Below are 26,092 nucleotides of genomic sequence, written 5' to 3' on the forward strand. Positions count from 1 at the left end.
AAAGTTATGACCAACCTAGATAGCATATTCCGGAGAAGGCAATGGCACCCCATTCCAATACTCTTGCCTGGAAAATCCCATGGACGGAGGAGCCTGAGAGGCTGCAGTCCATGGAGTTGCTAAGAGTCAGATATGACTGAGAGACTTCACTTTTACTTTTCACTTTCATGCATTGGAGAAGGAAATGGCAACCTACTCCAGTGTTCTTGCCTGGAGAATCCCAGGGACGGGGGAGCCTGGTGGGCCACCGTCTATGGGGTCACACAGAGTCAGACACGACTGAAGCGACTTAGCAGCAGCAGATAGCATATTCAAAAGCAGAGACATTACTTTGCCAACAAAGGTTCGTCTAGTCAAGGCTATAGTTTTTCCTGTGGTCATGTATGGATGTGAGAGTTGGACTGTGAAGGAAGCTGAGTGCCAGAGAATTGATGCTTTTGAACTGTGGTGTTGGAGAAGACTCTTTAGAGTCCCTTGGACTGCAAGGAGATCCAACCAGTCCATTCTGAAGATCAGCCCTGGGATTTCTTTGGAAGGAATGATTCTAGAGCTGAAACTCCAGTACTTTGGCCACCTCATGAGAAGAGTTGACTCATTGGAAAAGACTCTGATGCTGGGAGGGGTTGGGGGCAAGAGGAAAAGGGGACGACAGAGGATGAGATGGCTGGATGGCATCACTGACTCGATGGATGTGAGTTTGAGTGAACTCCGGGAGTTGGTGATGGACAGGGAGGCCTGGCGTGCTGTGATTCATGGGGTCGCAAAGAGTCGGACATGACTGAGCGACTGATCTGATCTGATCTGATTAAAACTTAATTTTTATTCCCGTAATTTTGGATACAACTTCAGAACACTTATATTTCCCAGCCGTCTTATACATTAATTTTAGCCAAGTTCTAAAACTAAATTATTAGTATTCAATTAACATAAAAAGCTTTGTTATGCAGAAAGAACAAAAACATGATTAAAGATATTGCTAATATTTTGCCTACTGCTTAATTTCCTAATAACTACCTTTACACTTTGGATATTTAACACAAACCTGTCATTTTCAGCATTTAATATTTATTACAAATGATCAGTCTACCAGTGTCAGCTATAAGATCATGTAATAACATGAATCTGTTACAACTCAGAACAAGGACTGCTTCTGAATGGGATCACCATCACCTGCACAGGTCTTCTATCCTGTAGAGCAAACTCCAGTTTCTGCAGCAGGTTTTATTGTCGTCACACTAGAAGGCTCCAGATAACTGAGCAATGCCTGAACCCAGACCCGGAAGCTGCCTCGAGAACAAATGAGTCTCTCAAAGCAAAGTCACTGTCTATAGCTATTACATAAAAATAGACTTTTAGACGTCTAAGATTTAATAAATAAATATTTCATTACACTATATATAATTTTACATGTTAACCTAAACTGTAAAACTTTAGTGTGGACAGCCTATATGATGATCACTACCTGCTTACATTTACCTGGACTCGTCCAACTGGCTATAAATGAGATGTTCCCACAACCCCCTCCTTGTGTTCAATTAATTCACTAGAGCAGCTCACAGACATAGAAACATTTTACTTACTAGCTTCCAGGTTTATTATCAGCTCAGTTCAGTTCAGTCACTCAGTCGTGTCCAACTCTTTGAGACCCCATTAACTGCAGCACACCAGGCCTCCCTGTCCATCACCAACTCCTGGAGTCCACCCAAACCCATGTCCATTGAGTCGGTGATGCCATCCACCCATCTCATCCTCTGTTGTCCCCTTCTTCTCCTGCCCTCAGTCTTTCCCAGCATTAAGATCTTTTCAAATGAGTCAGCTCTTCGCATCAGGTGGCCAAAGGATTGGACTTTCAGCTTCAACATCAGTCCTTCCAGTGAACACCCAGGACTGATCTCCTTTAGGATGGACTGGTTGGACCTCCTTGCAGTCCAAGGGACTCTCAAGAGTCTTCTCCAACACCACAGTTCAAAAGTATCAATTCTCCGGCACTCAGCTTTCTTTATAGTCCAACTCTCACATCCATACATGACCACTGGAAAAACCACAGCCTTGACTAGACAGTCCTTTGTTGACAAAGTAATGTCTGTGCTTTTTAATATGCTGTCTAGGTTGGTCATAAATTTCCTTCCAAGGACCAAGCATCTTTTAATTTCATGGCTGCAGTCACCATCTACAGTGATTCTGGAGCCCAGAAAAATAAAGTCAGCCACTGTTTCCCCATCTATCTGCCATGAAGTGATAGGACTGGATGCCATGATCTTAGTTTTCTGAATGTTGAGCTTTAAGCCAACTTTTTCACTCTCCTCTTTCACTTTCATCAAGAGACTCTTTAGTTCTTCACTTTCTGCCATAAGGGTGGTGTCGTCTGCATATCTGAGGTTATTGATAAATACATGGTAACTCTAATAATATAGCTATATATATAAGAGAATATAACTCAGGAATAACCAGATGGAAGAGATGTACAGGGCAGGGTCTGAGGAAAGGGCACAGAGCTTCTGTGCCGCTCCAAGCAGGCCAGTCACCCAGCACTTCCAACCAGTTCCCCAACTGGAAAGATCTCCGAATCCAGTCCTCTGGGGTTTTAATGAAGGCTTGCTTTATTAAGAAGGCATGCTGCTGCTGCTGCTGCTATGTCACTTCAGTCGTGTCTGACTCTGTGCGACCCCATAGACGGCAGCCCACCAGGCTCCCCGCTAGACGAAGTCTTTGTCCTTGGGTGATGAAACTATACCTTCAGGTCCTCTCCCCTCCCTGAAGGTCGAGGAGGTAGGACTGAAAGTGGGTGGGTCTCCTGGTAACTAGCCCCTATCCTTAAGTGCTTTCTTAAAGTCGCCAGATTGACATAACAACAACAACAACAACAAAAAACCACACACATTTATCTGCTCAACATTTAGGAAATCCCAAAGGTCTGGAGAGCTATGAGCCAAGAACCATGGACTGAGACCAAATATATTTCTTACTGTAAGTTATGACATCACAATTTCTGGAAGAACCTCAGCCTCATTCCCTTCCCAGTCTCCCTATGCACCACCCAACCAACAGGTCAGGGCAGGAAGGATTAAAAAAAGGGATGTTGATACTTGGAACACAAGGCTACCCCACTGCAATGGATTCTTCTTTTACCAAGTGTTTTTCATAAATGAAAATCTCTGATACACTAGAAAGTAACCTCCAGTTGGTCTTTGTTATAGCATAATTCACTATAATCAATTATTAAAGCATCTAAATTTACTCATCCTAAATCTCCCAAAATCATCAGTAAAAAATAATCTCAAATAGGCTATAAGAAATTACAAATCTGACTTGAGAAGTTGGAGGTTTTTATAATGAAGGAAATGTTCCGAATTCCAGCTTTCCGCGGAGCACGCCCTCACCTTTGCAGGAGTTTGGTGGTCCTGCTGCTGTTTGAGTGCCCCCTCTAAGGACACACATATTGTTAAGCTCTGCCCCTATGACTGGGGAGCCCGTTGGGCTGCCGTCTATGGGGTTGCACAAAGTTGGACACAACTGAAGCGACTTAGCAGCAGCAGCAGCAGCAGCCCCTATGAAGCTGCAGGGAGAGGCGCTCACCTTGAGCAAGGCTGCCGGGCCAGGCCCAGCCTCTGTCCGGATAGAACATCCACCCCTGGGGCCTGGGTAAGAAGCCACGGGAATGGCTGAGGGCTTCTGCATCTTTAAAAGTACCCTTAAGCACAATGAGGAAATACCGTAGGCCAGAAAATTACACACTAAACTCCTTGGAAGGAAAGTTATGACCAACCTAGACAGCATATTAAAAAGCAGAGACATTACTTTGTCAACAAAGGTCCGTCTAATCAAGGCTATGGTTTTTCCAGTGGTCATGTATGGATATGAGAGTTGGACTATAAAGAAAGCTGAGCGCCGAAGAATTGATGCTTTTGAACTGTGGTGTTGGAGAAGACTCTTGAGAGTCCCTTGGACTGCAAGGGGATCCAACCAGTCCATCCTAAAGAAAATCAGTCCTGGGTGTTCACTGGAAGGACTGATGTAGAAGCTGAAACTCCAATCCTTTGGCCACCTGATGCGAAGAGCTGATTCATTGGAAAAGACCCTGATGTTGGGAAAGATTGAAGGCAGGAGGAGAAGGGGACGACAGAGCATGAGATGGTTAGATGGCATCACTGACTCAATGGACAGGAGTTTGAGTAAACTCTGGGAGTTGGCGATAGACAGGGAGGCCTGGTGTGCTGCAGTTCATGGGGTCTCAAAGAGTTGGACACGACTGAACAACTGCACTGAACTGAAACTCCCTAAAGCCAGCAAACAAAGGTAGTTCATACTCTGAAGAGCATGTTTCATTTTTAACTGTTTAAAAAAAAAAAACCCTATACGGAGAAAGCAATAATCTTTGCTATAGAATATTTACGGTTAAATCTTTTGGGCTTTCCAGGTAGCTCAGTAGTAAAGAATCCGCCTGCCAATGTAGGGGCCACAAGAGCCACAGGAGATGCAGGTTTGATCCCTGCATTGGGAAGATCGCCTGGAGGAGGAAATGGCAACCCACTCCAGTATTCTTGCCTGGAGAATTCCATGGATAGAGAAGCCTGGCAAGCTACAGTCCATGGGGTCACAGAGAGTCAGATGCACCTGAGCATGAATTAAAAAAAAAAAAAGAAACTCCCTAAACTCAACAAACAGAGGTAGTTTATACTCTGAAGAGTATGTTTCATTTTAATCATTTAATAAAACCCTATATGGAGTAAGTTATAAGCTTTGTTATATAATATTTATGGCTAAAATCTTTCATTTAGTAATATAAAGCAAACATTTTACAAGTCAAAACTGATAATAGTGTCAGTTTTCTAAACTGACTGTTCACTTTGTAAAGCCTAAACTGGTGATGAAACTGGTGCTTTTTTTCGGTGGTACTTATTAATGGATGTGCTTGAAAAGACTGGGGGTTGGGAGGTTGCAGGGGGTGTCACACAATCTGGTGAGTAAATCCGTTATACCTGTGAGCATTAGCAACTAAACTGACTGAAGCCCTTTTACTCAAAAGAACATTCTGCTTGATAATAAATAAAATATATAAATCTGCTTTCTAGTGTTTGAGATTTGACCAAAAAAATAATAATAATGAAGATAAAACATTTTAAACCTAAGGTGGGCATGCTGTAACAACACTCAAAGCTGATGTTTGGGTGATGGTGGGAGGGGAAAATATCTTTGAAAAAGTACTAGTCTCAAGTGGCCGGCCCCATTGAAGAAGTTGTACACTGAAACAAAGGCTCAACTATGTGTAAGTTCCTAAGAAATCCCAGAAGAAGGTATTATTCATGTAAAATAACCCTAAAGGCAACTGCTTTAGATAAGAATTATAATACAATCAGTAAATTCATAGCAAATATCCAACATTAGAATACTAAAATTCAACATCAGTGATGCTGGCTCATGAAAAATAAAGGGAACAATATTATAAAATGACTACTGCCAGAATATTATATAATAATCTTCATTCTACTGGTGTAACAGTTTCCAATGCCATGTCCCTCCAAGTCTCATTAGAAAAAAACAAAGTGCTACCTCTCAAAAAAAAAAAAAAATACTGTTCCCCAGATAACGAGTTTGCTGTTTGAACTCTCAAAAAGCATGAGTTATTATACCTTATACCATAATAAAGGGCACAAACCTTGATGAGAAAGGCTCTATCCCAAAAGTATTTTCTGAAGAGTTTAATATCCGCCTCCAGCAAATGCTCGGCTGTGTGGTTAAGCGTCAGGGTCAGAGTTTCTGATGAGTGAATATACCGCAGAGAGGCATCTTCGCTGAGCTGCACGCAGGAGAAACCTGGAGAACGCCTGCCCTGGAAGCTGAAACACCAAAAGTCAAAACCCACAATCCCAGTGCCCTGATTTTATCCCATCAGCCCTGATATTATTACAAGCCCACTGGCTGAACAATTGCTTCCTACTGAAGACAGGTACATAAGACTGTATAAACACATCCCAATAAAGCCATCTTTGTTTTCCCAGCTAGAGAAGTCATCAGTTGAAAAGCTGTTCACATATATTATATACTTAAAAGAGTTACATAATTAATGCAACAGTATTGACTTGTAAACATAGTGCTTTACCTCAATATTTCACTCTCCTTTTAATCTGAAAAGATGCCTCTGGCCTTAATGGCACCACATGTAGTAGAACAAATTGGCTGGCAGCTGATGGTTTATTAGGTGATTACAGTGGAAAACAGATATGATCTCTAGGGAGCATGGTGAGGTTTGGATGTTACAAACAAGCGAGATATTCATAACACACTGGTCCACTGCGGTGAATCATTTCCTCATGCAAATGAAAACATACGTAAATTTGATCATGTTGATTTCTTGAAATCACTCATGGGCAAAGGAACAATATCCTCAAACTAAATTCTGAGTATCAGCTTATTTTCTGTGTGTCAGAGAACAACTGCACGTTCATTATTATTAGCTCTATGTAGGCTTCTCGGTTAGTGTCACAATATTCTGGATGGTCTATAGGTCGATAAACAGGGGTCAGGAGAGAGATGCCAGGGCTCCCAGGTAACAGCCCACCTCAGCGTGTTGCCACAGCCCACAGGAGCTCCCAAATTCTTCCGTTCACAGAACTAGCTCTATGCCTCTCTCCTCCTCTTCCATTACATCACTTTGTTAATGAACATTTGCATATTTGCAAAATTACAGTATACTTCCAACCACATCAACGTTGTCTCCATCACATGGAATGACAGATCCATTAAGAACACTCATACTCTAAGGTTTGGGGCACCTCCCCACACTCCTGACATAATTACCGGCAGGGACTTTAGAATCTTCTAGAAAACAACTCCCCATGTTAACAGCAAGCCACTGAAGTGAATAATTCAGCCTAAACCATAAGAGTCTTGTAATTAATTTAGAAAATGGACGCTCCTTCACATAATCAGAATTTAGCTTACAGTCTACTTCTAATCCCATCATGAATGAATTTATTAGATGAGTAAACATTTAATTTTAATTTTATTGACATATAGCTGATTTTCAACGTTGTGTTAGTTTCACATATATAGCAAAGTGATCCAGTTATACATGTATTCATTCTTTTTTAGATTCTTTTCTCTTATAGGTTATCACGGAACATATTGTGCTATATAGTAGGTCCTCTTTGGTCATTTATCTTATATATAATAGTACGCATACATTGACCCCAAGCTCTTGCTCACCACAACGTTTCCCCTTCGATAAACATAAATTTGCTTTCAGTATCTGTAAACCTGTTTCTGCTTTGTAAATAAGTTCGTTTGTATCATTTTAAATTAGATTCCACATATGGATGATATGATATTTGTCTTTGTCTGATTTAATTCACTTAGGATGATAACCTCTGGGTCCATCCACGTTGTGGCAAAAGGCATCATTTCATTCTTTTTTATGTTAGAGTAATATTCCATTGTGTGTGGGGGGGGTATACACACATTTATACACACACACACACACATATATGTATAATATACCCCATACGTTCTTTGTCCATTCTTCTGGCAGCGGATATTTATGTTGCTTCCGTATCTTGGCTACTGTACATAGTGCTGCTATGAATACTCAGGTGCATATATTTTTTAGCTTATGTTTTTCTCTGGATATGTGCCCAGGAATAGAATTGCTAGATCATACGCTAACTCTTTTTAGTTTTTTAAGGAAGCTCCAGGCTGTTCTCCATAGCAGTCGTACCAGTTTACATTCCCACCAACAGTGTAGAAGGGTCCTTTTTCTCGACACCCTACCCAGCATAGTTTGTGGACATGTGATAATGGCCATTCTGACCAGTATGAAGTGATACCTCATTGGACATTTTACTTGCATTTCTCTGATAATTACTGACGTTGAGCATCTTTTCATGTACTCTTTGGACATCTTTATGTTTTCTTTGGAGAAATGTCTTTAAATCTTCTGCCCATTTTTTAATCAGGTTGTTTGCTTTTATTGACATAGACGATGTGTAAACCTTTAAATACCATATCATCTTCTCGTCTTGGACACAACAGAAAGATACAAAGCTACCAAACATAAAGAAGTGGCGCTCCAGGTCCTCAGTGTAACCCTGAACTATCCACAGTGACAAAGTCAAAGGAGTGGTCCCGCCTAGCCCTTTCCAGGTAAAGAAAGTGTGGTCACAGTAGAGCAAAGACAAGGACAATTCCATTAGGATGGGCTCTTTCCTTACTTGGTGTTCATTTGACCAAGTGAGAACAAAAATAGAAAGTTGTGACTTCAACATCTACTCGGGTGGCATACAACCATAAATTAATTACAATGGATTCCATGGGCCAAATGAAAAGAACCAGTCCATGAAGATAAACCATGTAATAACACTGATAATATTTAATATTTATGTAATACTTTGCAATGCTCATTGCTGCTTCCCACTTATTACCACATGCTAAGTCAAGGAAATCATCATATAGGATTCCTCTAATCATAAGTAAACACTAATAAAAATGACCAATCTGAACCATTCTAAGTAACAGACACTGAAAGTGTTGGTATCATCTTCAACATAGATAACTTTACATTTGACAAATTATTTCACTTCCATTATTTCCAGATCCTACTAACCAGCCCATTGGCTACATAGTATCTTAGGGTTTGTTATTCATTGATTCAACAAAAACTTACTGTCTTTCAATGAATGTATATGCTGAACACAGCAGGTAAAATAGAAATAAGTTTCAGTCCCCAAATGATTTAGAATGGAAACATATATGAAATAATTGATGATGATTATATATAAAATCATAAATTATGATATATAGTATAAATTAATGATAATTATAGTCACAATTAACACTTTAATCGTAATCATAAAAGATCGGAATGTAGAAGGCCTCTCTGAAGAAGTGACATTTAAACTAATGAAAGCCAGGGTTAGGCTAGTGTTTCCCAACATTTTTTTTCTTATAGTAGCCACCTCCCCCACCATGGAGCCTTTTAAGAGGCTTTTCCTGACTCCCTCTCCCCCATGATGTGTGAACACCAGCTATCACGCTGTATCTGTTTATATATGATATGTATATCTATACTTTATACATGGAAACTGATGGTAAACTATAAACTGAATGTTAGCCTGTGGTTTGGTCATCTTTAATTTTTCCATAATGCTTGGAAGACTTTATAAAAGTAGACTGAGAGAGAATCTATCAAGCAGCCAAACTCACTTTGTGATGTCTTCAACCAGCTTGGAATGTCCACCATGTAAAGCCAAGTCTAATGGCGTGGCACCCTCCTCGTTGGGTAAAGTCAGGGCCTGGGCTCCCCCAGGAAGACACAGAAGGAGCTGGGAAAGCTTAGCAAGGCCCCATCTCATAGCCAGGTGCAGAAGAGACTCCCTATGCAGAGAAACTGAAAAGGAAAAACATGCGACATTGTTAATAGTTCCTCCATTTAAAAAGTTTATCTTACGTATTTTCTCCAAGAGATTGTCAGAGTAAGAACAGTAATAGTAAGCATGGAAGAGCTGGCAGGAATGATCAAAAACATCTGATCCAAACACCTCGTTTTGCAGATGTGGAAAGGTCAGTGACTTGTGCCAGGTCAGGCGGCACTGGAGCCGGCCTTGCTCATCACTGGTACAACGATGTTCTACCCACCACGGTGCACTCATGTCAGTGAAGTCATCTGGGGAAAACAGTGCTAGGAGAGCACCATCTTTTGGAAATAGACATCACCGATTTCCTAAGGTGTTCTCTAAGGAGATGCTGCTGCCCTAGCAGGACAGGCTAACAGGGGCCATGAGTGTCAAGGAGCCTTCATTTCCACCCTTTGTCCTCAGAGGTGCTCCTCCCCACTCAGCAGCTGAGGCAGAATGGAATCGAAGTCCATGGCCTCTCTCAGACTTCACGGAGGTACTTTTACCCGCCTATTAGATTCTTGGGATTACTTCCGTGTTGCCAAAGCTACATATACCTGTGTGTGTGTTTGTGTGTGTATGTGTGTGTGCACTCAGGTGTGCTCAATAGTGTCTGATTCTGAGACCCCATGGACTGTAGCCCACAGCTCTTTTGTCCACCAGCACTTTCTTTAAAAAGCTTGACTCGTGCCTCTTCACATGCCCCTTGACATGGGGGTTCTGGCCTGGTCTATGTCTGGGTTTTCACTATTGGTGTTTGCCAGTGTGTCTTATGGTGTTTCCTGACTGTGTCCTCCTATAGGCTGAGGGGATCCTGGAACTTTTTATTGCTAACATTTAGCATAGTATATGGGCTTCCAAGGTGGCTCAGTTCAGTTCAGTCGCTCAGTCGTGTCAGACTCTTTGCAAACCCATGAACCGCAGCACACCAGGCCTCCCTGTCCATCCCCAACTCCTGGAGTTTACTCAAACTCATGTCCATCGAGTCAGTGATGCCATCCACCCATCTCATCCTCTGTCGTCTCCTTCTCCTCCTGCCCTCAATCTTTCCCAGCATCAGGGTCTTTGCAAATGAGTCACCTCTTTATATCAGGTGGCCAAAGTATTGGACTTTCACCTTCAACATCAGTCCTTCCAATGAACACCTAGGACTGATCTCCTTTAGGATGGACTGGTTGGATCTCCTTGCAGTCCAAGGGACTCTCAAGAGTCTTCTCCAACACCACAGTTCAAAAGCATTAATTCTTCGGCGCTCAGCTTTCTTTATAGTCCAACTCTCACATACATGACTACTGGAAAAACCATAGCCTTGACTAGACAGACTTTTGTTGGCAAAGTAATGTCTCTGCTTTTTAATATGCTGTCTAGGTTGGTCATAACTTTTTTTCCAAGGAGTAAGCATCTTTTAATTTCATGGCTGCAATCATCATCTGCAGTAATTTTAGAGCCCCCCCAAAAAAAGTTTCTCACTGTTTCCACTGTTTCCCCATCTATTTGCCATGAAGTGATGGGACTGGATGCCATGATCTTAGTTTCCTGAATGTTGAGCTTTAAGCCAACTTTTTCACTCTCCTCTTTCACTTTCATCAAGAGGCTCTTTAGTTCTTCTTTGCTTTCTGCCATAAGGGCAGTAATGTTTTTAAGTAATGCTCAAAATTCTCCAAGCCAGGCTTCGACAATACATGAACTGTGAACTTCCAGATGTTCAAGCTGGTTTTAGAAAAGGCAGAGGAACCAGAGATCAAATTGCCAACATCCGTTGGATCATCAAAAAAGCAAGAGAGTTCCAGAAAAACATCTATTTCTGCTTTACTGACTATACCAAAGCCTTTGACTGTGTGGATCACCACAAACTGTGGAAAATTCTTCAAGAGATGGGAATACCAGATCACCTGACCTGCCTCTTGAGAAACCTGTATGCAGGTCTGGAAGCAATAGTTAGAACTGGACATGGAACAACAGACTGGTTCCAAATAGGGAAAGGAGTACGTCAAAGCTGTATATTGCCACTCTGCTTATTTAACTTATATGCAGAGTACATCCTGAAAATGCTGGGCTGGATGAAGCACAAGCTGGAATCAAGATTGCTGGGAGAAATATCAATAACCTCAGATATGCAGATAATACCACCCTTATGGCAAAAACCGAAGAACTAAAGAATGATTAAAAAAAAAAATCCTCCTGCTATGCAGGAGACCAGGGTTCAATCCCTGAGCCAGGAAGATCCCCTATAGAAGGAAATGGCAATCCACTCCAATACTCTTGCCTGAAAAATCTCATGGACAGAGGAGCCTGCTGAAGTCATTCAGTATTTATTGAGTTGAATGACAAGTGACTGTTAAAAATCTCAATCATTTGTGTATGTTTAAATCATCTAATTTATATAGAGTTTGTACACCGTATCTCTACTACAACTCAGTACCTGGAACACAGCTAGCCCATGATAAACATTACACTGGAAACATGTAAAAGAATATACTTGCTTATATTTAGAAAAGCTAAGCCTATGAACTCCATAGGCATCAAGACACACCTTAAAACAAACTGAACACAAAAATGCTAACATTCAAGATCTGTCAGAATAAGTACGCAGTAAGGATCTGAGTTGCACATACCCTCCAGTTAAGTAATATTACTGACTGTTTGTAATCTGAAAGAGATCCAGAGGATGCTGCCTCACCCTGGAGTGGAAAGTTCCAGAGGACAGGACCTTATCTCTCTTTAATCCTAGCACAGTGCCTGGTGAGTTATATGCTCTATAAATATTTGCTTGTTGAATGAATAAATGACCAATGGCTCTTTCCCTGATGAGTACCCATGACAGTCAGCTTTTAATACACGGCTACACATGCTCTGTGAAGCATCTATCATTCTTAGTTCTTCCTCTGATATCAATACCTCTTGACTAAAATCTATGAACCCAAACTACATACTCCCACACAGCTGGGACACTGAACAGAAAACCTACAGATTTTTCCACCCAGCTTACTGACTACACCAACATGATTTTGCTACTCCATTGTCTTCATTAGCATAACTTCACTAGTCCTGAAAGACTCCCGCTTAGGCAAAGATTGAATATTCATCATACAACCTTCCTTCAAGGCATGTCAATGCTTTATTAGAAAGCATTGACAGTTTAAGCCCTAAAACCAATATTGAACCACTCTACCATGATCTTGATCTAATCCTAATCAAACTCCCTTCCCTGCCACCCACCACCACCCCCCTCCCCCGCATCACTCCTCCTCTGCACTTGAAAACCCTCATTAAAGCAAACTTCCAGTTCTCAGTAAATTCCAACCATGTCTTCCCTCTTCAGGTTGATGCTAAGGCCCACTGGGTGGGGCGGGGGCGTCTGCCTCCTCGGGCCCTAAACCCAGCCTGGCCTTACCAGCAGGCTGTGCTGCTGGGTCAGCATCCAACAAGACTCTAATGTGAAACAATCAGAAGGGAATACTCCATTGCACATGGCTGCAAAAGAAAACAGTTTAGCTTCCACTTTTAATTGGTTTACACTATTTCTACATGTAGATCAGTGAGCATAAAGCCTTAGAGTTCCAATGTGCCAACATCACAGACTTCACTGTACGTGTATCTGTGTGACGCAGCACAGACCCTCCCTCCCACTCCAAGTAAAATGAGATCTGAAACATCTGTAAACAGACAAAGCAGTGCACCCCCACCAGCCAAGCTTAATATACTTGCTATCTTTCAAAGACTACCAGAGAACTTAGCTTTATTTTATCCTTTAACTTTTTGACTTTTAAACCCACTTAATTAGAAAGTAAGGTTTCTTTACTCTTAACTGATTCCCAACAAGGCACGTTTGGTAACATTGACACTTTTTTTCCTTCTTAAATAATAATCAGGAAGAGACGTGTCAGGATCAGGTGACAACACACACACATACACACACACACACACACCAGTACACTGCCCAGGGTGCCAGTCAGCATGCAGCGATAGCCAGCCACACTCGGACGGGATCGCTCAGTCACAGCTCTCGGTCTGAACCTGGTGAGAAATGCCCATGCTTATATGGGATACAATTTTTTTTTTTCCAAGAAAAATATGACCAAAAGGGAACATCTAAAATATTCGTGTTCCCTGTTAAAATCGTAGCATTGATAAAGGCAGTGTGGTGTCAACCATTTAAATGGTGCTGCCTGTAGTGCCTGGAGCAAGGCCCTAAAATACCCTCAAACCTGCCTGTACTTCACTGTACCCAACCTGACTGAGGTGTGAGTGTGGAGAGAACCTGCTTCCTCCACCAGCAGAATCTGCCAGGCCTGTTCACTAGACCAGCCCCCTGTTCTCTCCTTTCCAGCTCTATCTGTTACCAGCCAGAGCTCCTGGCCTCCCCCAATCAATAGAAATTGACTAAAAGTCAGACAAGAAATTCAGGCAAGGCTTTTCTGGGGCCCCTGCTGCAGCAGAGGGGAGCGAGAATAAACAACAGGTTCCCTTGCTTGCTCCTTTCCTGAGTGGGGTAGAGCTTGTTCCTTATACAGGGCGAGGGTGGGGATGTGTTCAGAGGATGGCTGGATGGATGGCTTAGGCCTCAGCCAGCGTTGAGTGCAGGAGGCAGGCGCAGTATTCTGCTTTTGCTCCAGCCTCTTCAAAGTGGCAGTTGGGTTTTTTGGTCTCTGTATCTTTTGTCCAGAAACTGTCCCAAATGCGCGCACACCCAAGTAACGTTTAGTCCCAGACAGTTTCTCTGCATGTTGTTGCTCGAGGAGAGGTGTGTGCAGGTGTAAGCATTGCAGCAAAGGGTCCCAGGACGTCTCACTCCCGCACGCTGTGCTCAGCAGATCTGCGGGATTGGGTGCTCACTGTAGCCACTGTCTCCCTCTGGATCCACCTGCTTCCTGGGAAAGCAGGAAGGCAGGGGGAGAGAAGCACTTCTGATGTTTGAAGGAAACCAAACGCTGCCCAAAATGTGTTCAGAACAAGCTTTCGCAGTGAATATAGATGTTCAGAGCCCAGAATCAAGCAAAGAGCTTGAAATAGGAAACATAATGACATATATAAATAATTCTGCTTGTTACAGAGTTTCAGATTCTTAACAGGGGTCAGGAAAACAAGCTGTGGAAAGAGGTTCTGCAATTTGGCAGACATGGGAGAGTTTAATTAAAATGAAGGGCTGTTTTTTTTTTTTTTTTAACCAGATAAATTTGTCTTTTCCTGTTTAGTTGGTGCCCAGAGTTATTTGATCTAATATAACTAAAGCAGAATTACTAATAATTGCTCTAATGGAAAACATTAAAAGATGTGACCTGTAACATCCTGGGAGCAAGATCACTCAGACACAAAATGAACAGCAGGCTGTGACATTCAATCAACAGTCCCATCACGGCATAAAGGGGGGCACATCTGCCCCAGACAAGGCGAGAGGCACGAAGCCACCCTTGCCTCTCTGCCACACCTCAGTTTCTCCTCCTGGCAAATGAGCCTCTCACATCAAAGACCCAAGGTCCTAGGAAGATTCATCCTTGCTTTGGCTTTTTGGAGATCAGAGATCTATGAAATGCAGCACAGATTACAGATAACAGATCTGCAACACAGATCACACACCAGAGCACCCGAGGCACAAGAGCACAGGTGACCAGTTTGCTTGTTACTAAAGGACGGTGCTTTTGTAGACTGTTCACTCCAAACTCGGGACCATGATCACACGAGGTCTGACTGTGCTTCTAAGGTAGCAGGAAATTCAGGTTGGAAGAATGAAAAATAAATTATCATGCGCTTAGGAACTCACGTGCACTGCTAGGGGAAATGTGAATTGGCACACCCACTTTGGGAAACACAGTGGCATAATCTAATAAATTTGAAGACACTAATATCATATGGCTAAGTGATTCCACTCCTATGTTTAAACCCCAGTGAGGACTGTGCTTTGCATGCACCAGGAAGTATGCATAAAAATGTAAATGATCAGAAATAGAAATGATCTTAATGTCCATACATAATAGGATAAGTTACAGTATGCTGCTGTTGCTAAGTCACTTCAGTCGTGTCTGACTCTGTGCGACCCCATAGACGACAGCCCACCAGGCTCCCCCATCCCTGGGATTCTCCAGGCAAGAACACTGGAGCGGGTTGCCATTTCCTTCTCCAATGTATGAAAGTAAAAAGTGAAAGTGAAGTCACTCAGTCGTTACAGTATAATCAAACACTAATATTCTAACAATAAAAATGAATTGCATGCTAATAGAGAAGAAACTAAGAAATATAATGCTGAGGGGGGAAGTCACAAAAGAATACACAAATAAGTTTTAATTAATATGAAGTTTTTAAAAAAGTGAAAACTAAACCTTATATTATATACCAATACGTGGGTGGTAAAACTATGAGAAAAAATAAGATAATGGTTACCTAATAACACCTCTGAGGGTAAAGAGATGAATGTGGCTAGGACGGAATGAGGAGGACTGGTATTACCGGGGTTCAGTGATGTCTGTAGGTCTCTTCCTCTCTCTCCCCATTCACCCACATAGCTGTGTTCAAGACCTTCCTCAGAACAATTAAAATTCTGGGGCTGAGCTCAAGCAGCCCTCTCTTCTAAAGATTCCAAAGGGATCCTATAACCATTCAAAGCCAGAGCTGAGATCTGCTACTTTAAATAAATATCTGGTAAACAAAATCCCGATCTATGTCTCCTGTTTATTCCACTGTCTTCCCAATCATCTCTGGGAAGGAAATCCAAAAAAGAGGGGATATATGCATACATACGGCTGATTCACTTTGCTGTACAGCAGAAAATAACATAACATTGTAAAGCAACTATACTCCAATAAAAAAATTTTTTAAAGAGGTCATTAACTAAAAAATTTCACCAATGAATGAGACCGAAAAATACTTCTGACTTTTACAAGCTATTTTTAACCTACATCACTTGCTGCTACACCAAGACACAGCCTTACACATTAAGCAAAATATTAAACCTGTGGTGGCGACAATAATCTAGGGGCAAATATCTTTGAACAAGTCCTTCTACTGTGTAGGGTTCAGAAGTCTTTCTCTTTTCTAGAGTTTACCAATGTTTTGTAATTCCTGAGTAGAGCCACTAAAATGTATTCAATCCTAAAAGCTTATGAACAAAATATATTTTTTATTTCACATAAATCCTATCAATTAAAATAAGTTCTACTCTGGTTTCCAAAGCCACATATATATTCACAGAGGTTTCAATTTGTGCATCTAAGTCACGGAGCAGACAAACGCTGAAGCAAAAGACTACCACACGCCAGGACCCATGGACAAAGCAGAAGCAGCGCCAGCCCATTTTAGTTTGCAATAAAATAAATATCCTGCCCATGAAATCCTATCCGGTAACTACAGCTCTAGGAAAGTGTGAACAGAAATAAGTAAACTGTCTGACCTACAAAGTTAATTACAGGTTAATCAACCTACATCATGTATCACGATTTGAAAATTTATAGATGTTTATAAAATGATAAGCATAAAAAGAATAAAAAACGATTAGCAAAAATTACACAGAGAGCACCACACACAATCTCTGATATTTTTCAGGATTCTCAATGAGAAAGGGAGGAGAGACTGCATATTATGGCATCTTCCACTTGGGGAGTCTAATCAGGGCTTTGGTGTGTGTATAAACAAATCCACCTTCCACACAGAAGACTGGAGCTTACTGAGTCTAGGATAGGAACTGCAAATATAAACACACTCATGGGAAAGATATGGAAACACGACGTCCCATGGAGCACAAGACCAACATGGCAGGCATGGTGGGATCATAAAGCTAAAAGGTAGAAGAGGACTGAAAAAGCATAATGGCAGGTTTTAGCTTCCTAAGGGAGAAGGCAGTGGCACCCACTCCAGGACTCTTGCCTGGAAAATCCCACAGACAGAGGAGCCTGGTGGGCTGCAGTCCATGGGGTCGCTAAGAGTCGGACACGACTGAGCGACTTCCCTTTCACTTTTCACTTTCCTGCACTGGAGAAGGAAATGGCAACCCACTCCAGTGTTCTTGCCTGGAGAATCCCAGGGACGGGGGAGCCTGGTGGGCTGCCATCTATGGGGTCGCACAGAGTCGGACACGACTGAAGCGACTTAGCAGCAGCAGCAGCTTCCTAAAACATCTGCTCTGTATCAGACACATTTGAGATACTCAGATCGTAACAACCCCTGACTGAAAATCTGGGAAAACACCAACCACACACACAATCATTCCAGAAAATTCACATTTTGATACACAGTCCTGGAATGCATTTCATAGATTTTGTATCTCATAGAGGTTGACTATATTTACGTTGTGGGACTAGTACTAAATCAGCTGGAACACTAAAACATCCTTATCAGAACTCAACAATGGCAATCCCATCTCTGGCTTTCACAATCTGGGGACATTCCCAGACTGACTCGTACAATATGGGCACCGACACAAGATATGAAGACCAGACACAACCCTGTCTAGTGCAAAGGGATCGGATTAAAGAGGTCAGAGACCTAGAGTTGAACACCCACAGTGATGCAGCTCTGGGAAGACCACTGAATTCTCAAATCTTAAGTTGCTTCATCTGTAAAAGGAAAGAAGTATCTGCTCAGCCTAGTATCCAAGATTGTCAGGGGCCTGTAACGAAAATAAGATATGAGACAGGATTCTCTAGAACTAAGAAAGCCTATATTGGGGGACTTACCAGGCATACATATTTGTCTGGTCTTTTTAATACAAAAATATAATAAACACTCGCTAAATAGATCTATGTATATTCAAAAGCAGTCTCCCTCTGGTTATAATTAAACATCATAATTTAAGGGAACTAGTTATCTGCTTAAGAGGCACTATAATTGCATCAGTGTAAGACACCAGATGTGCCATTAAAACAAATGTGTGTCAATCCCACGGCTTGGGCAGCAGGCTGTCATCAGGTGCCATAAGCAGTAATTATGTCATACTTGCTTTTCCAGCCTGTACAACAGACTTTTTACATCTATTAATATTTCTTCAAGGCTCTGATTTCCATCTACCAGTCATTCACTCAGTTGATATTCGTTGACAGCCTACGATACATTGGGCATTCTTCTGCTCTCCCCTCACACCACAGCGGAGCCTCTGGAATTCCCAGGCACCCTTCCAAGTGACCCTCCAGGAACCTTGTTCTGTTTGGAAGACAAATGAAAATATACCACAATCTAATTCTATTATTGACAAGAAGGAAAAGCATAGACTCATCATATCTTGGAAATGGCCTTTTGAAGTTTGCATTGAGAATCTGAATTTAAGCACAACCAGGAAACTGGACACACATCTGCCTTGCCCTGGAAGCCACAGATCCAAGCCCGCATGGAGAAATATTCAACTTGGTAGCTATGAGCTGCAACTTTAGTGGGAGATCTTATCCCCTCCTTCAGAACAGGGGCACACTTAGGAAGGGATATTCTGGTGAGGGAAGGAGAAGATAAATGGGGTAACCAAACAGAATACCAATATATAAAATGAAGTCCACCTGGGATGAGAGTGAGGATGGAAATTCAGAAAAAGTTAAGTAGAAGTCCAGATGGCAGCTGTTAGGCATGAATGAGAATCAGTCACCACGTCTACTTTTATCTCATCCTTGCTAGGTGCCAGTGACTACAAGGACTTTACACTTCTTGTTTCCCTCTAACATTTGCTATACTTCATCTCATCCATTCCTGACTAGCACTGCACAAGGTAGGGGCAGAAACAGAAGCATGACACAATTATGCAACTGCCCAAACTCACTCAGGTAGTAAATGGAGCATCAAGAATCTGAACCCAGATTCTTCTACTTCTAAAACTCAAGTTCCTAACTATTACGCTTCCCACTGTTGCAGTTCAGACGCGCAGTCCTGTCCAACTCTTTGCGACCCCATGCACTGCAGCATGCCATGCTTCTCTGACCTCCAGTATCTCCCAGAGTTTACTCAAACTCACGTTCATTGAGTCAGTGATGCCATCCAATCATCTCATCCTCTGTCTCCCACTTCTCCTCCTGCCCTCAGTCTTTCCCAGAATCAGGGTCTTTTCCAATGAGTTGGCTCTTCGGCAAAGATAACGAGATAAAAGAAGACAAACCCAAGACAAGAAGAGCGGAAAGACAGAACTTGGATACATCAACAGATTGAGAGTGGGGAAGAGCAAGCGGCAGGAAACTAAGCCTCACCAACCCTAAGAGCTCAGGCGTGCACCCCACTCTCCAGAAGGCCGTCTGTCTCCACACACAAGTGCGTGTGCACACACGCACTCTCTCATGACAAATCTGCAAAACAAAAGCTGCTACAGCTCCAGGTATGGGGAAGAGAAAGTGGGCGTGTAAGAATCACTATGAGACAAAACCTGGGGTAGAAAGACAGAAGACCTGAGGGCTATACAGACTTGTGCCCACATCATGACCCATACTTGAAAGAATCAAGACAAGGCCTTGTAAAGTTCACCGGAGCCCAGCAAAGGAGCCGCTGTTCCAGGACACCCGTTTGACCACTTCCCTAAGAGCGCCCCACCACTTCCAGCTTGCTGCCCGCCCCCCATGCCAGGCCTCACCCACCCATCTTCAACCATCAGCCTTTTTAAGCTCCAAGCATTTGGAAGTTTTTAACCAATATTTGATTTAATTTTTAAATAAAGCAGTACATGGAAAGTTAAAAGTGAAAGTATTAGTCGCTCAGTCGTGTCCAACTCTTTGTGACCCCTTGGACTGTAGCCCGCCAGGCTCTTCTTCCCATGGGATTCTCCAGACAAGAATACTGGAGTGGGTAGCCACTCCCTTCTCCAGGGGGTCTTCCTGACCCAGGGATCAAACCAGGGTCTCCTGCGTTGCAGGCAGATTCTTTAATGTCTAAGCCAAAAAGTTGCCAGTATTCAAATTCTATTAAAGAAATCTATGAAAACAGTAAAAAAGTTTAACTTATTTTACTCAAGATAAGCATTAAGAGAATACTTGGCTACAGTCATTTTCAAATCCAGTCTCAGTCTCCCGTGTACAACCCCAAACTGCCCCACACATTTGTAGGCTTCCCAAAAGAGAAAAGCCAGGAATGAAACACTGCCACCCAGAGATGAATTTTAGAACCTTCCACTGCCTTGAATCCTTCGGGAAGCACAGTAGGGATGGGCGTTTAAAAGTAAAAGCTTCCACTTACATTGTTTTTTCCTTGAAAATTTTGAGAGTAGGAGAAAATGACCAGAAAATAACCTGAAGAGAACCCTATTCTCTATTTCTCAGGAGTGAGAATAAATATATCATTCTCTACCCTAGTCTCAGGGCCACTGGTGTCCTGTAGGAAGCTTAATTTTTAAGGAAAAGTTTAAGCTGCTTTTTCTTCTTTAAAATACAGTGTCTTAAACACTGTGCTTAATAAGAGTTGTGCTTAGTAAGTGCTTAATAAGAATGTGCTTAATAAGAGTTGACTGACTCAACTGCAGGAAAAGTCCAAGTGACTCAAAGCGGGAAAAGGGCCTTTCTTTAAGAGGTCAATTCTGTGTTAAATTCTTTACCACCAAAAAAATGTATTCTTTAAAAATGACAAGGTAAAAAAAAAAGAGAGATGAAAGGCAGAGAAACCAGTTTTAGGTTAAGGGTTTTAAAACTTCACAAAACATACACATTTGTGTGCATGTACATGGCTAAGTATTATGAAACAATTTTACCCATTTACACCGGGACCTGTCTTAAAGATCATTCTCTCCACCACTGGCAGTTATCCAGTGTGTTACCTCAGCAACTGAAGGAATATAATACCAGATTTAAATGTCAGAAGAGAAAGTGTGGAGATATCTGTTCCACCAGGTACTATCAGAAATGCCAGAAGGCTAGAAAGTAATACTGAGTTGAAAAATGTCAAGATTTCCGGGAAAAACATATATCCCAGAATTAGTCAACACCCATGATGCATTAATTTTAAAGTCCTTCCAAATTTTTTTTTAAACCTATAAACTTGTATTTTGTGATAAATCTGTCTTTTATAGGCTTCCTGCCCACTGGTAGGACATCAGCTGATGTTATCTCAAACTTTCTGTCCAGGACAGAGCTTTTAGGGCAGAGAGACAAAGCTGACATTTCACAACATCTGTGGGACAGCAAGCAAGTCTTCTAATTCATCCCCTTTACTAATAAAACCTGGTACCCAGGTGGCAGCCCACCAACAGGGCCTTGCTCCTAAGCCTCACTTTACTTTCTTTCAATTTCTAGAGCTGGCAGACTGTATTCAAACGCTAAACAAGCTCTGTTTTAAGTGTTAAACAAGCCTTGCCTCTTACTGGTTACAGATCTCTTTCGTCTATTCAAGGAGAGATAAACAGATATCTCCCTCTGTCAAACACCGCTGGCCCTCAAATTCCCTTCTCTTGTTGCCTAGAAAGAGGGGATGTTCCGGGTATGTGGCTTGAAGCAAGATGTAGGTATCACAGAAAATTGGCAATTCCCACTGAGTCTTTCATAATGAACTGCTAATCCTCACTTAACAGCATTTCCTGCAGATAAGCAATATTATATGATGGTTCTTTAAACTCCTTAAAGAACACTAAACAATTAAGACATGTGTGACAGTGGTAAAGAACCCGCCCACCAATGCAGGAGATGGGGGTTCTATCCCTGGGTCAGGAAGATCCCCTGGAGAAGGAAATGGCAACCCACTCCAGTATTCTTGTGTGGGAAATTCCATGGACAGAAGGAGCCTCGTGGGCTACAGTCCATGAGGTTGCAAAAGAGTCAGACATGACTGAGCAGCTAAAAAACAATGGTTGCTGAATAACCCCTACTCTATTATAAACTTTCTTCCTAAGCCCTTCTGTTTGTCTGCATTTCTTCTCCTTTTATCCCCCATTAAGTTGTAAAATAGAGAAAACAAACATTCTCCTTCAAAGGGAATTTATAAAGACACTATTAATAAGGTAGAGCATCATGCTAACCACTCTTAGGAACAGCAGTACCTCATCATTAAACTTGTGGCCCCATTGAGGCTTCTATTTCTCCTTTAAGTCACCATTCATTACAGTATGACTTGTTTCCACACAGACAGATACTATTAGGTTGGCCAAAAAGTTCACTTGTAAACTTACAGGAAATACCCAAATGAATTTTTAGCCAACCCAATACTTGGCCTGGCCCTTGCAACATGTATTCTGAAACCAGTGTACCATTTCTCTAACTTCTAGATTTAAGTCTGTTCTGTTTACTATAACTCCACTGATGGTGTAACTCCACTTGCAAGGAAAGGTACATAGTGTTGATCTGATCTTTGGAATTAATCATTAAAATAAGAGTCTTTGGAATTATTACTAAAGCAAAACAATTCCCTAAGCCATTGTCAGCGGGTCCTACCCATTTCATCCATTGCTTCTCTTTGGAGACAGCTCTCCAGCCAACCATAAAACTACAGAATGAGAAACCAGCTCTCAAAATACATTGGCTATGTTTATACCCAAGACAGCCATGCAAAAAAAAGCTGCAAAAGCTCAATCAGCTCACCCTGAAAACTTCTTCCACTTATAGAATCAGCTGTGAAAAAAGACAAAGTTTAACTCTTTAAACTTAATAAAGCAGTCTGACATATTTTCTTTGCTTCATTAAAAATTTTAATGTATATGTCCTACAGATTCAATTCATGGTGCCACCCTTCTTAAATGTTCTTACCACAGGAAAAAAAGAGAAATGGTAATTACACAGTGAGAAGTACGTGTTAATGCTATAGTGGTAATCACGTGCACTATATCAATGCATCTAATCAACATGTGTACACAAACATATCTAACAATATACATCAATTATATCCCAATAAAGCTGAAAAAACAGGTTGTTATGTTTTCACAATTGGTATAATTGATGAAGAGTTCTCATCCACAGCAAAGAACTTCTGCCTATAAGGAGATCTTTGAACAAATGAAGTACTTTTACCTAGAGACCTGAAGAAAAGTCCAAACTCATTTTTCACAACAACAATTTACTTTGGCAACAAATGTCTTGAATCTGAAAACTGTTACTACAAATTATTTGTAAATGTCTACATATGCTGTGAGAGAGAGTTTTATATGACTTTTTAAAAATAAACAGGCTTTTCCTTCCTTAAATCAGAAGGCACAGGGGACTTTCCTGGTGGTCCAGTGGCTAAGACTCGGCACTCCCCGTGCAGGGGGCCCAGGTGCCATCCCGGTCAGGGAACGAGACCCTACATGCCACGACTGAAGATCCCACGTGCTGCAACGAAAGCCTGGTGCAGCCAAATAAAAAGAAAAAAATGCATACCCAAGACAGGCTCTACCTACCTCCATAGATCAGGAGAGGCGCTATGTTCCCAGGAGCAAGGCCGTCAAGTCCTCTGAGACGGCATCTACAGTCCCTTTGGGATCTTTACTCAAATGGCAGCCTTCCCACTGCTGCCAAGGTTGGTGATGGCAAGTTTGGTATTTGCAGCCATGTCAGGCTGCTGGAGAAGGCAATGGCACCCCACTCCAGTACTCTTGCCTGGAAAATCCCATGGGCGGAGGAGCCTGGTGGGCTGCAGTCCATGGAGTCGCTAAGAGTCGGACACGACTGAGCGACTTCACTTTCACTTTTCACTTTCATGCATTGGAGAAGGAAACGGCACCCCACTCCAGTGTTCTTGCCTGGAGAACCCCAGGGACAGGGGAGCCTGGTGGGCTGCCGTCTGTGGAGTTGCACAGAGTCGGATACGACTGAAGCAACTTAGCAGCAGCAGCAGGCTGCTGGACACACAAGTGAAAAGAAGTAATTTGAGCAGAAAGGGAAGCCTGCAACTCAAGTTATCTGAGCACTAGCAGAATTAAAAAAAAAAAAAGAGTATTTCAAGCCAGTTAACCTAATTGTCAAAATTATGCCAATCTCTGAAAAAAGATTTCTGTCCAAAAAACAATTTAAAAATCCAGAACAAAAAAAAGTAAATGTGAAGTTTTATTGGTTATTATAGTACTAAAGTTTTACTATAAATGTGAGGTCCTGAGACCCTGCAGAAGCTTTAATCACAAAAGCTATTTCTCAGGAAGAATGGGTTTAATTTTATGAGACAGAAATCCAATTTTATTTATGGCACCAAATTCAATAAAACACAGGCTATTTCCTTTCCTTGGAGAATAACTGAGTTGCATGATGAGTAATGACGGGTAACATGCAGGGCTAAGGAAAGGCTCTGCCTCGCTTTATAAGACACAATAACTCAGACTCTGGCCCTCCTATAGGTTCTCGGGTCTCTCTAATAACTCTTATTTACTGTTTGAAAAGAGAAAAATAATAGATTTATAACAAAATGTGAGGCAATACAGTCGTGCTGCACGGTAAGGCTTGCATCAGGCTCATCCATGACAAAATCATTACAGAAATCAATTTTAGTCATTCCTTAACATCCTCTGTGAGTGAGTGCCAAGTCACTTCAGTCGTGCCTGACTCTTTGAGACCCCACCGGGCTCCTCTGTCCATGGGATTCTCCGGGCAAGAATACTGAAGTGCGTTGTCATGCCTCCTCCTGGGGATCTCCCTGACCCAGGGATCGAAACCATGTCTCTGAAGTCTCCTGCACTGGCAGATGGGTTCTTCACCACTAGCACCACTTGGGAAGCCCAACATCCTCTGTACCCCCCTAAAAAGCATAAATACATACAAAGAATTTTAAATGTTAACAGTACAGTACCAAATAGCTTTTGGGTAGGTCATAGGGGAAATAGTTACTAGAGGAAGAAACCTGTTTTCCATTCATGATGCCCCTATCATTAACACATGGTTAAACTTCAGCGGGCTACATGCCACAGTTTACTCCTTACTTTGCTAATGTAATTTATCTGTCTCAAAGACAAGCAACACTAATTAAACATGTATGCTAAAAAAGCTGCATTGGCTTTGCTGAAAATACTGGACAGTATCAAGTACTAATATTTTAATTCTACAATAACTAAAAGAAAATAATTCTTACAATAAAGTACATTTGATCTGCAGACTCTCTGTAATTGTAATATAAAGTCATTCTATTTTCAACACTTTTTGAGAAATTAATGGCCTTAATGTGAGTAAATCAATGAAAAATAAAAAATAAATTTAAATCACTCTGCTTACAGATAAAGAAAAGAGAAGCACTGATCACGTAAGATATTCTAAACATCTTGGATCATAACTCTACTACACTGAAGAAGGATCAGAAATGTGACTCAGCAGACTCCTGAACCACCCTCCTCCCATGGAAATGGACAGCTACACACAGAGCAATTCCTACTGAGAGAAATCCAGTAACTACCCCAGTGCCTCCTACACATAAGGCGAAAGAGAAAATACACTGAGATGGGCAGGAAAGGCTGAGACAAACTCTTGCCACTAACCCCAGCCCAGCACAGCCCCATACAGTCAGAAGGGAACACCCAACTTCCAACTTCTCCCTGAGGATTCAAGGGTTTTCACTGTACATATAACACTCCAACTTTTAAGGCTCCCACCTGAGGGATGGGCCCCCAAAATACCTATCTCTGAAGGCTTATACGACTTATATTCATGAATCTCACAGGACCGTAGCAATTAAAGCAACAGCTCTAAGATGGGCACAGAAGCATGCACCATGGCTGTCCCCCAGGGATCAGTGAAGAATGAGCAGGCAAGAACACCCAGTCTTTCCCAGGAAGAGATTTGACTGTATATTTTATAAGCTGCTGCCCAATGGTCTAGCTTCTCATTAGTATGTATTGAGGGGCTGGCTGTGATTCTCCCTGGACCCCAAGG

The 26,092-nt window shown here is 41.9% G+C and overlaps 1 protein-coding gene across 10 annotated transcripts in view; it reads right to left on the minus strand.

Annotated features, from left to right (window-relative positions):
• Positions 1–26,092, minus strand: part of ARHGEF28 (Rho guanine nucleotide exchange factor 28) — a 343,837-nt gene that overhangs the window by 176,010 nt on the left and 141,735 nt on the right. For all 10 annotated transcript variants that reach the window (XR_011562400.1, XM_070774543.1, XM_070774539.1 and 7 more), the window contains 2 exons: positions 9,199–9,382; positions 5,657–5,837 (listed from right to left, as the gene is read on the minus strand). Coding sequence is in view for 9 of the 10 variants with exons in the window: in XM_070774543.1 (XP_070630644.1) it covers positions 5,657–5,837; positions 9,199–9,382 (365 nt within the window). In the remaining variant the exon portion in view is untranslated. The remainder of the gene's footprint in view (positions 1–5,656; positions 5,838–9,198; positions 9,383–26,092) is intronic.

This window comes from Bos indicus, chromosome 20 (genome assembly GCF_029378745.1).
Source record: "Bos indicus isolate NIAB-ARS_2022 breed Sahiwal x Tharparkar chromosome 20, NIAB-ARS_B.indTharparkar_mat_pri_1.0, whole genome shotgun sequence".
NCBI lineage: Eukaryota > Metazoa > Chordata > Mammalia > Artiodactyla > Bovidae > Bos > Bos indicus.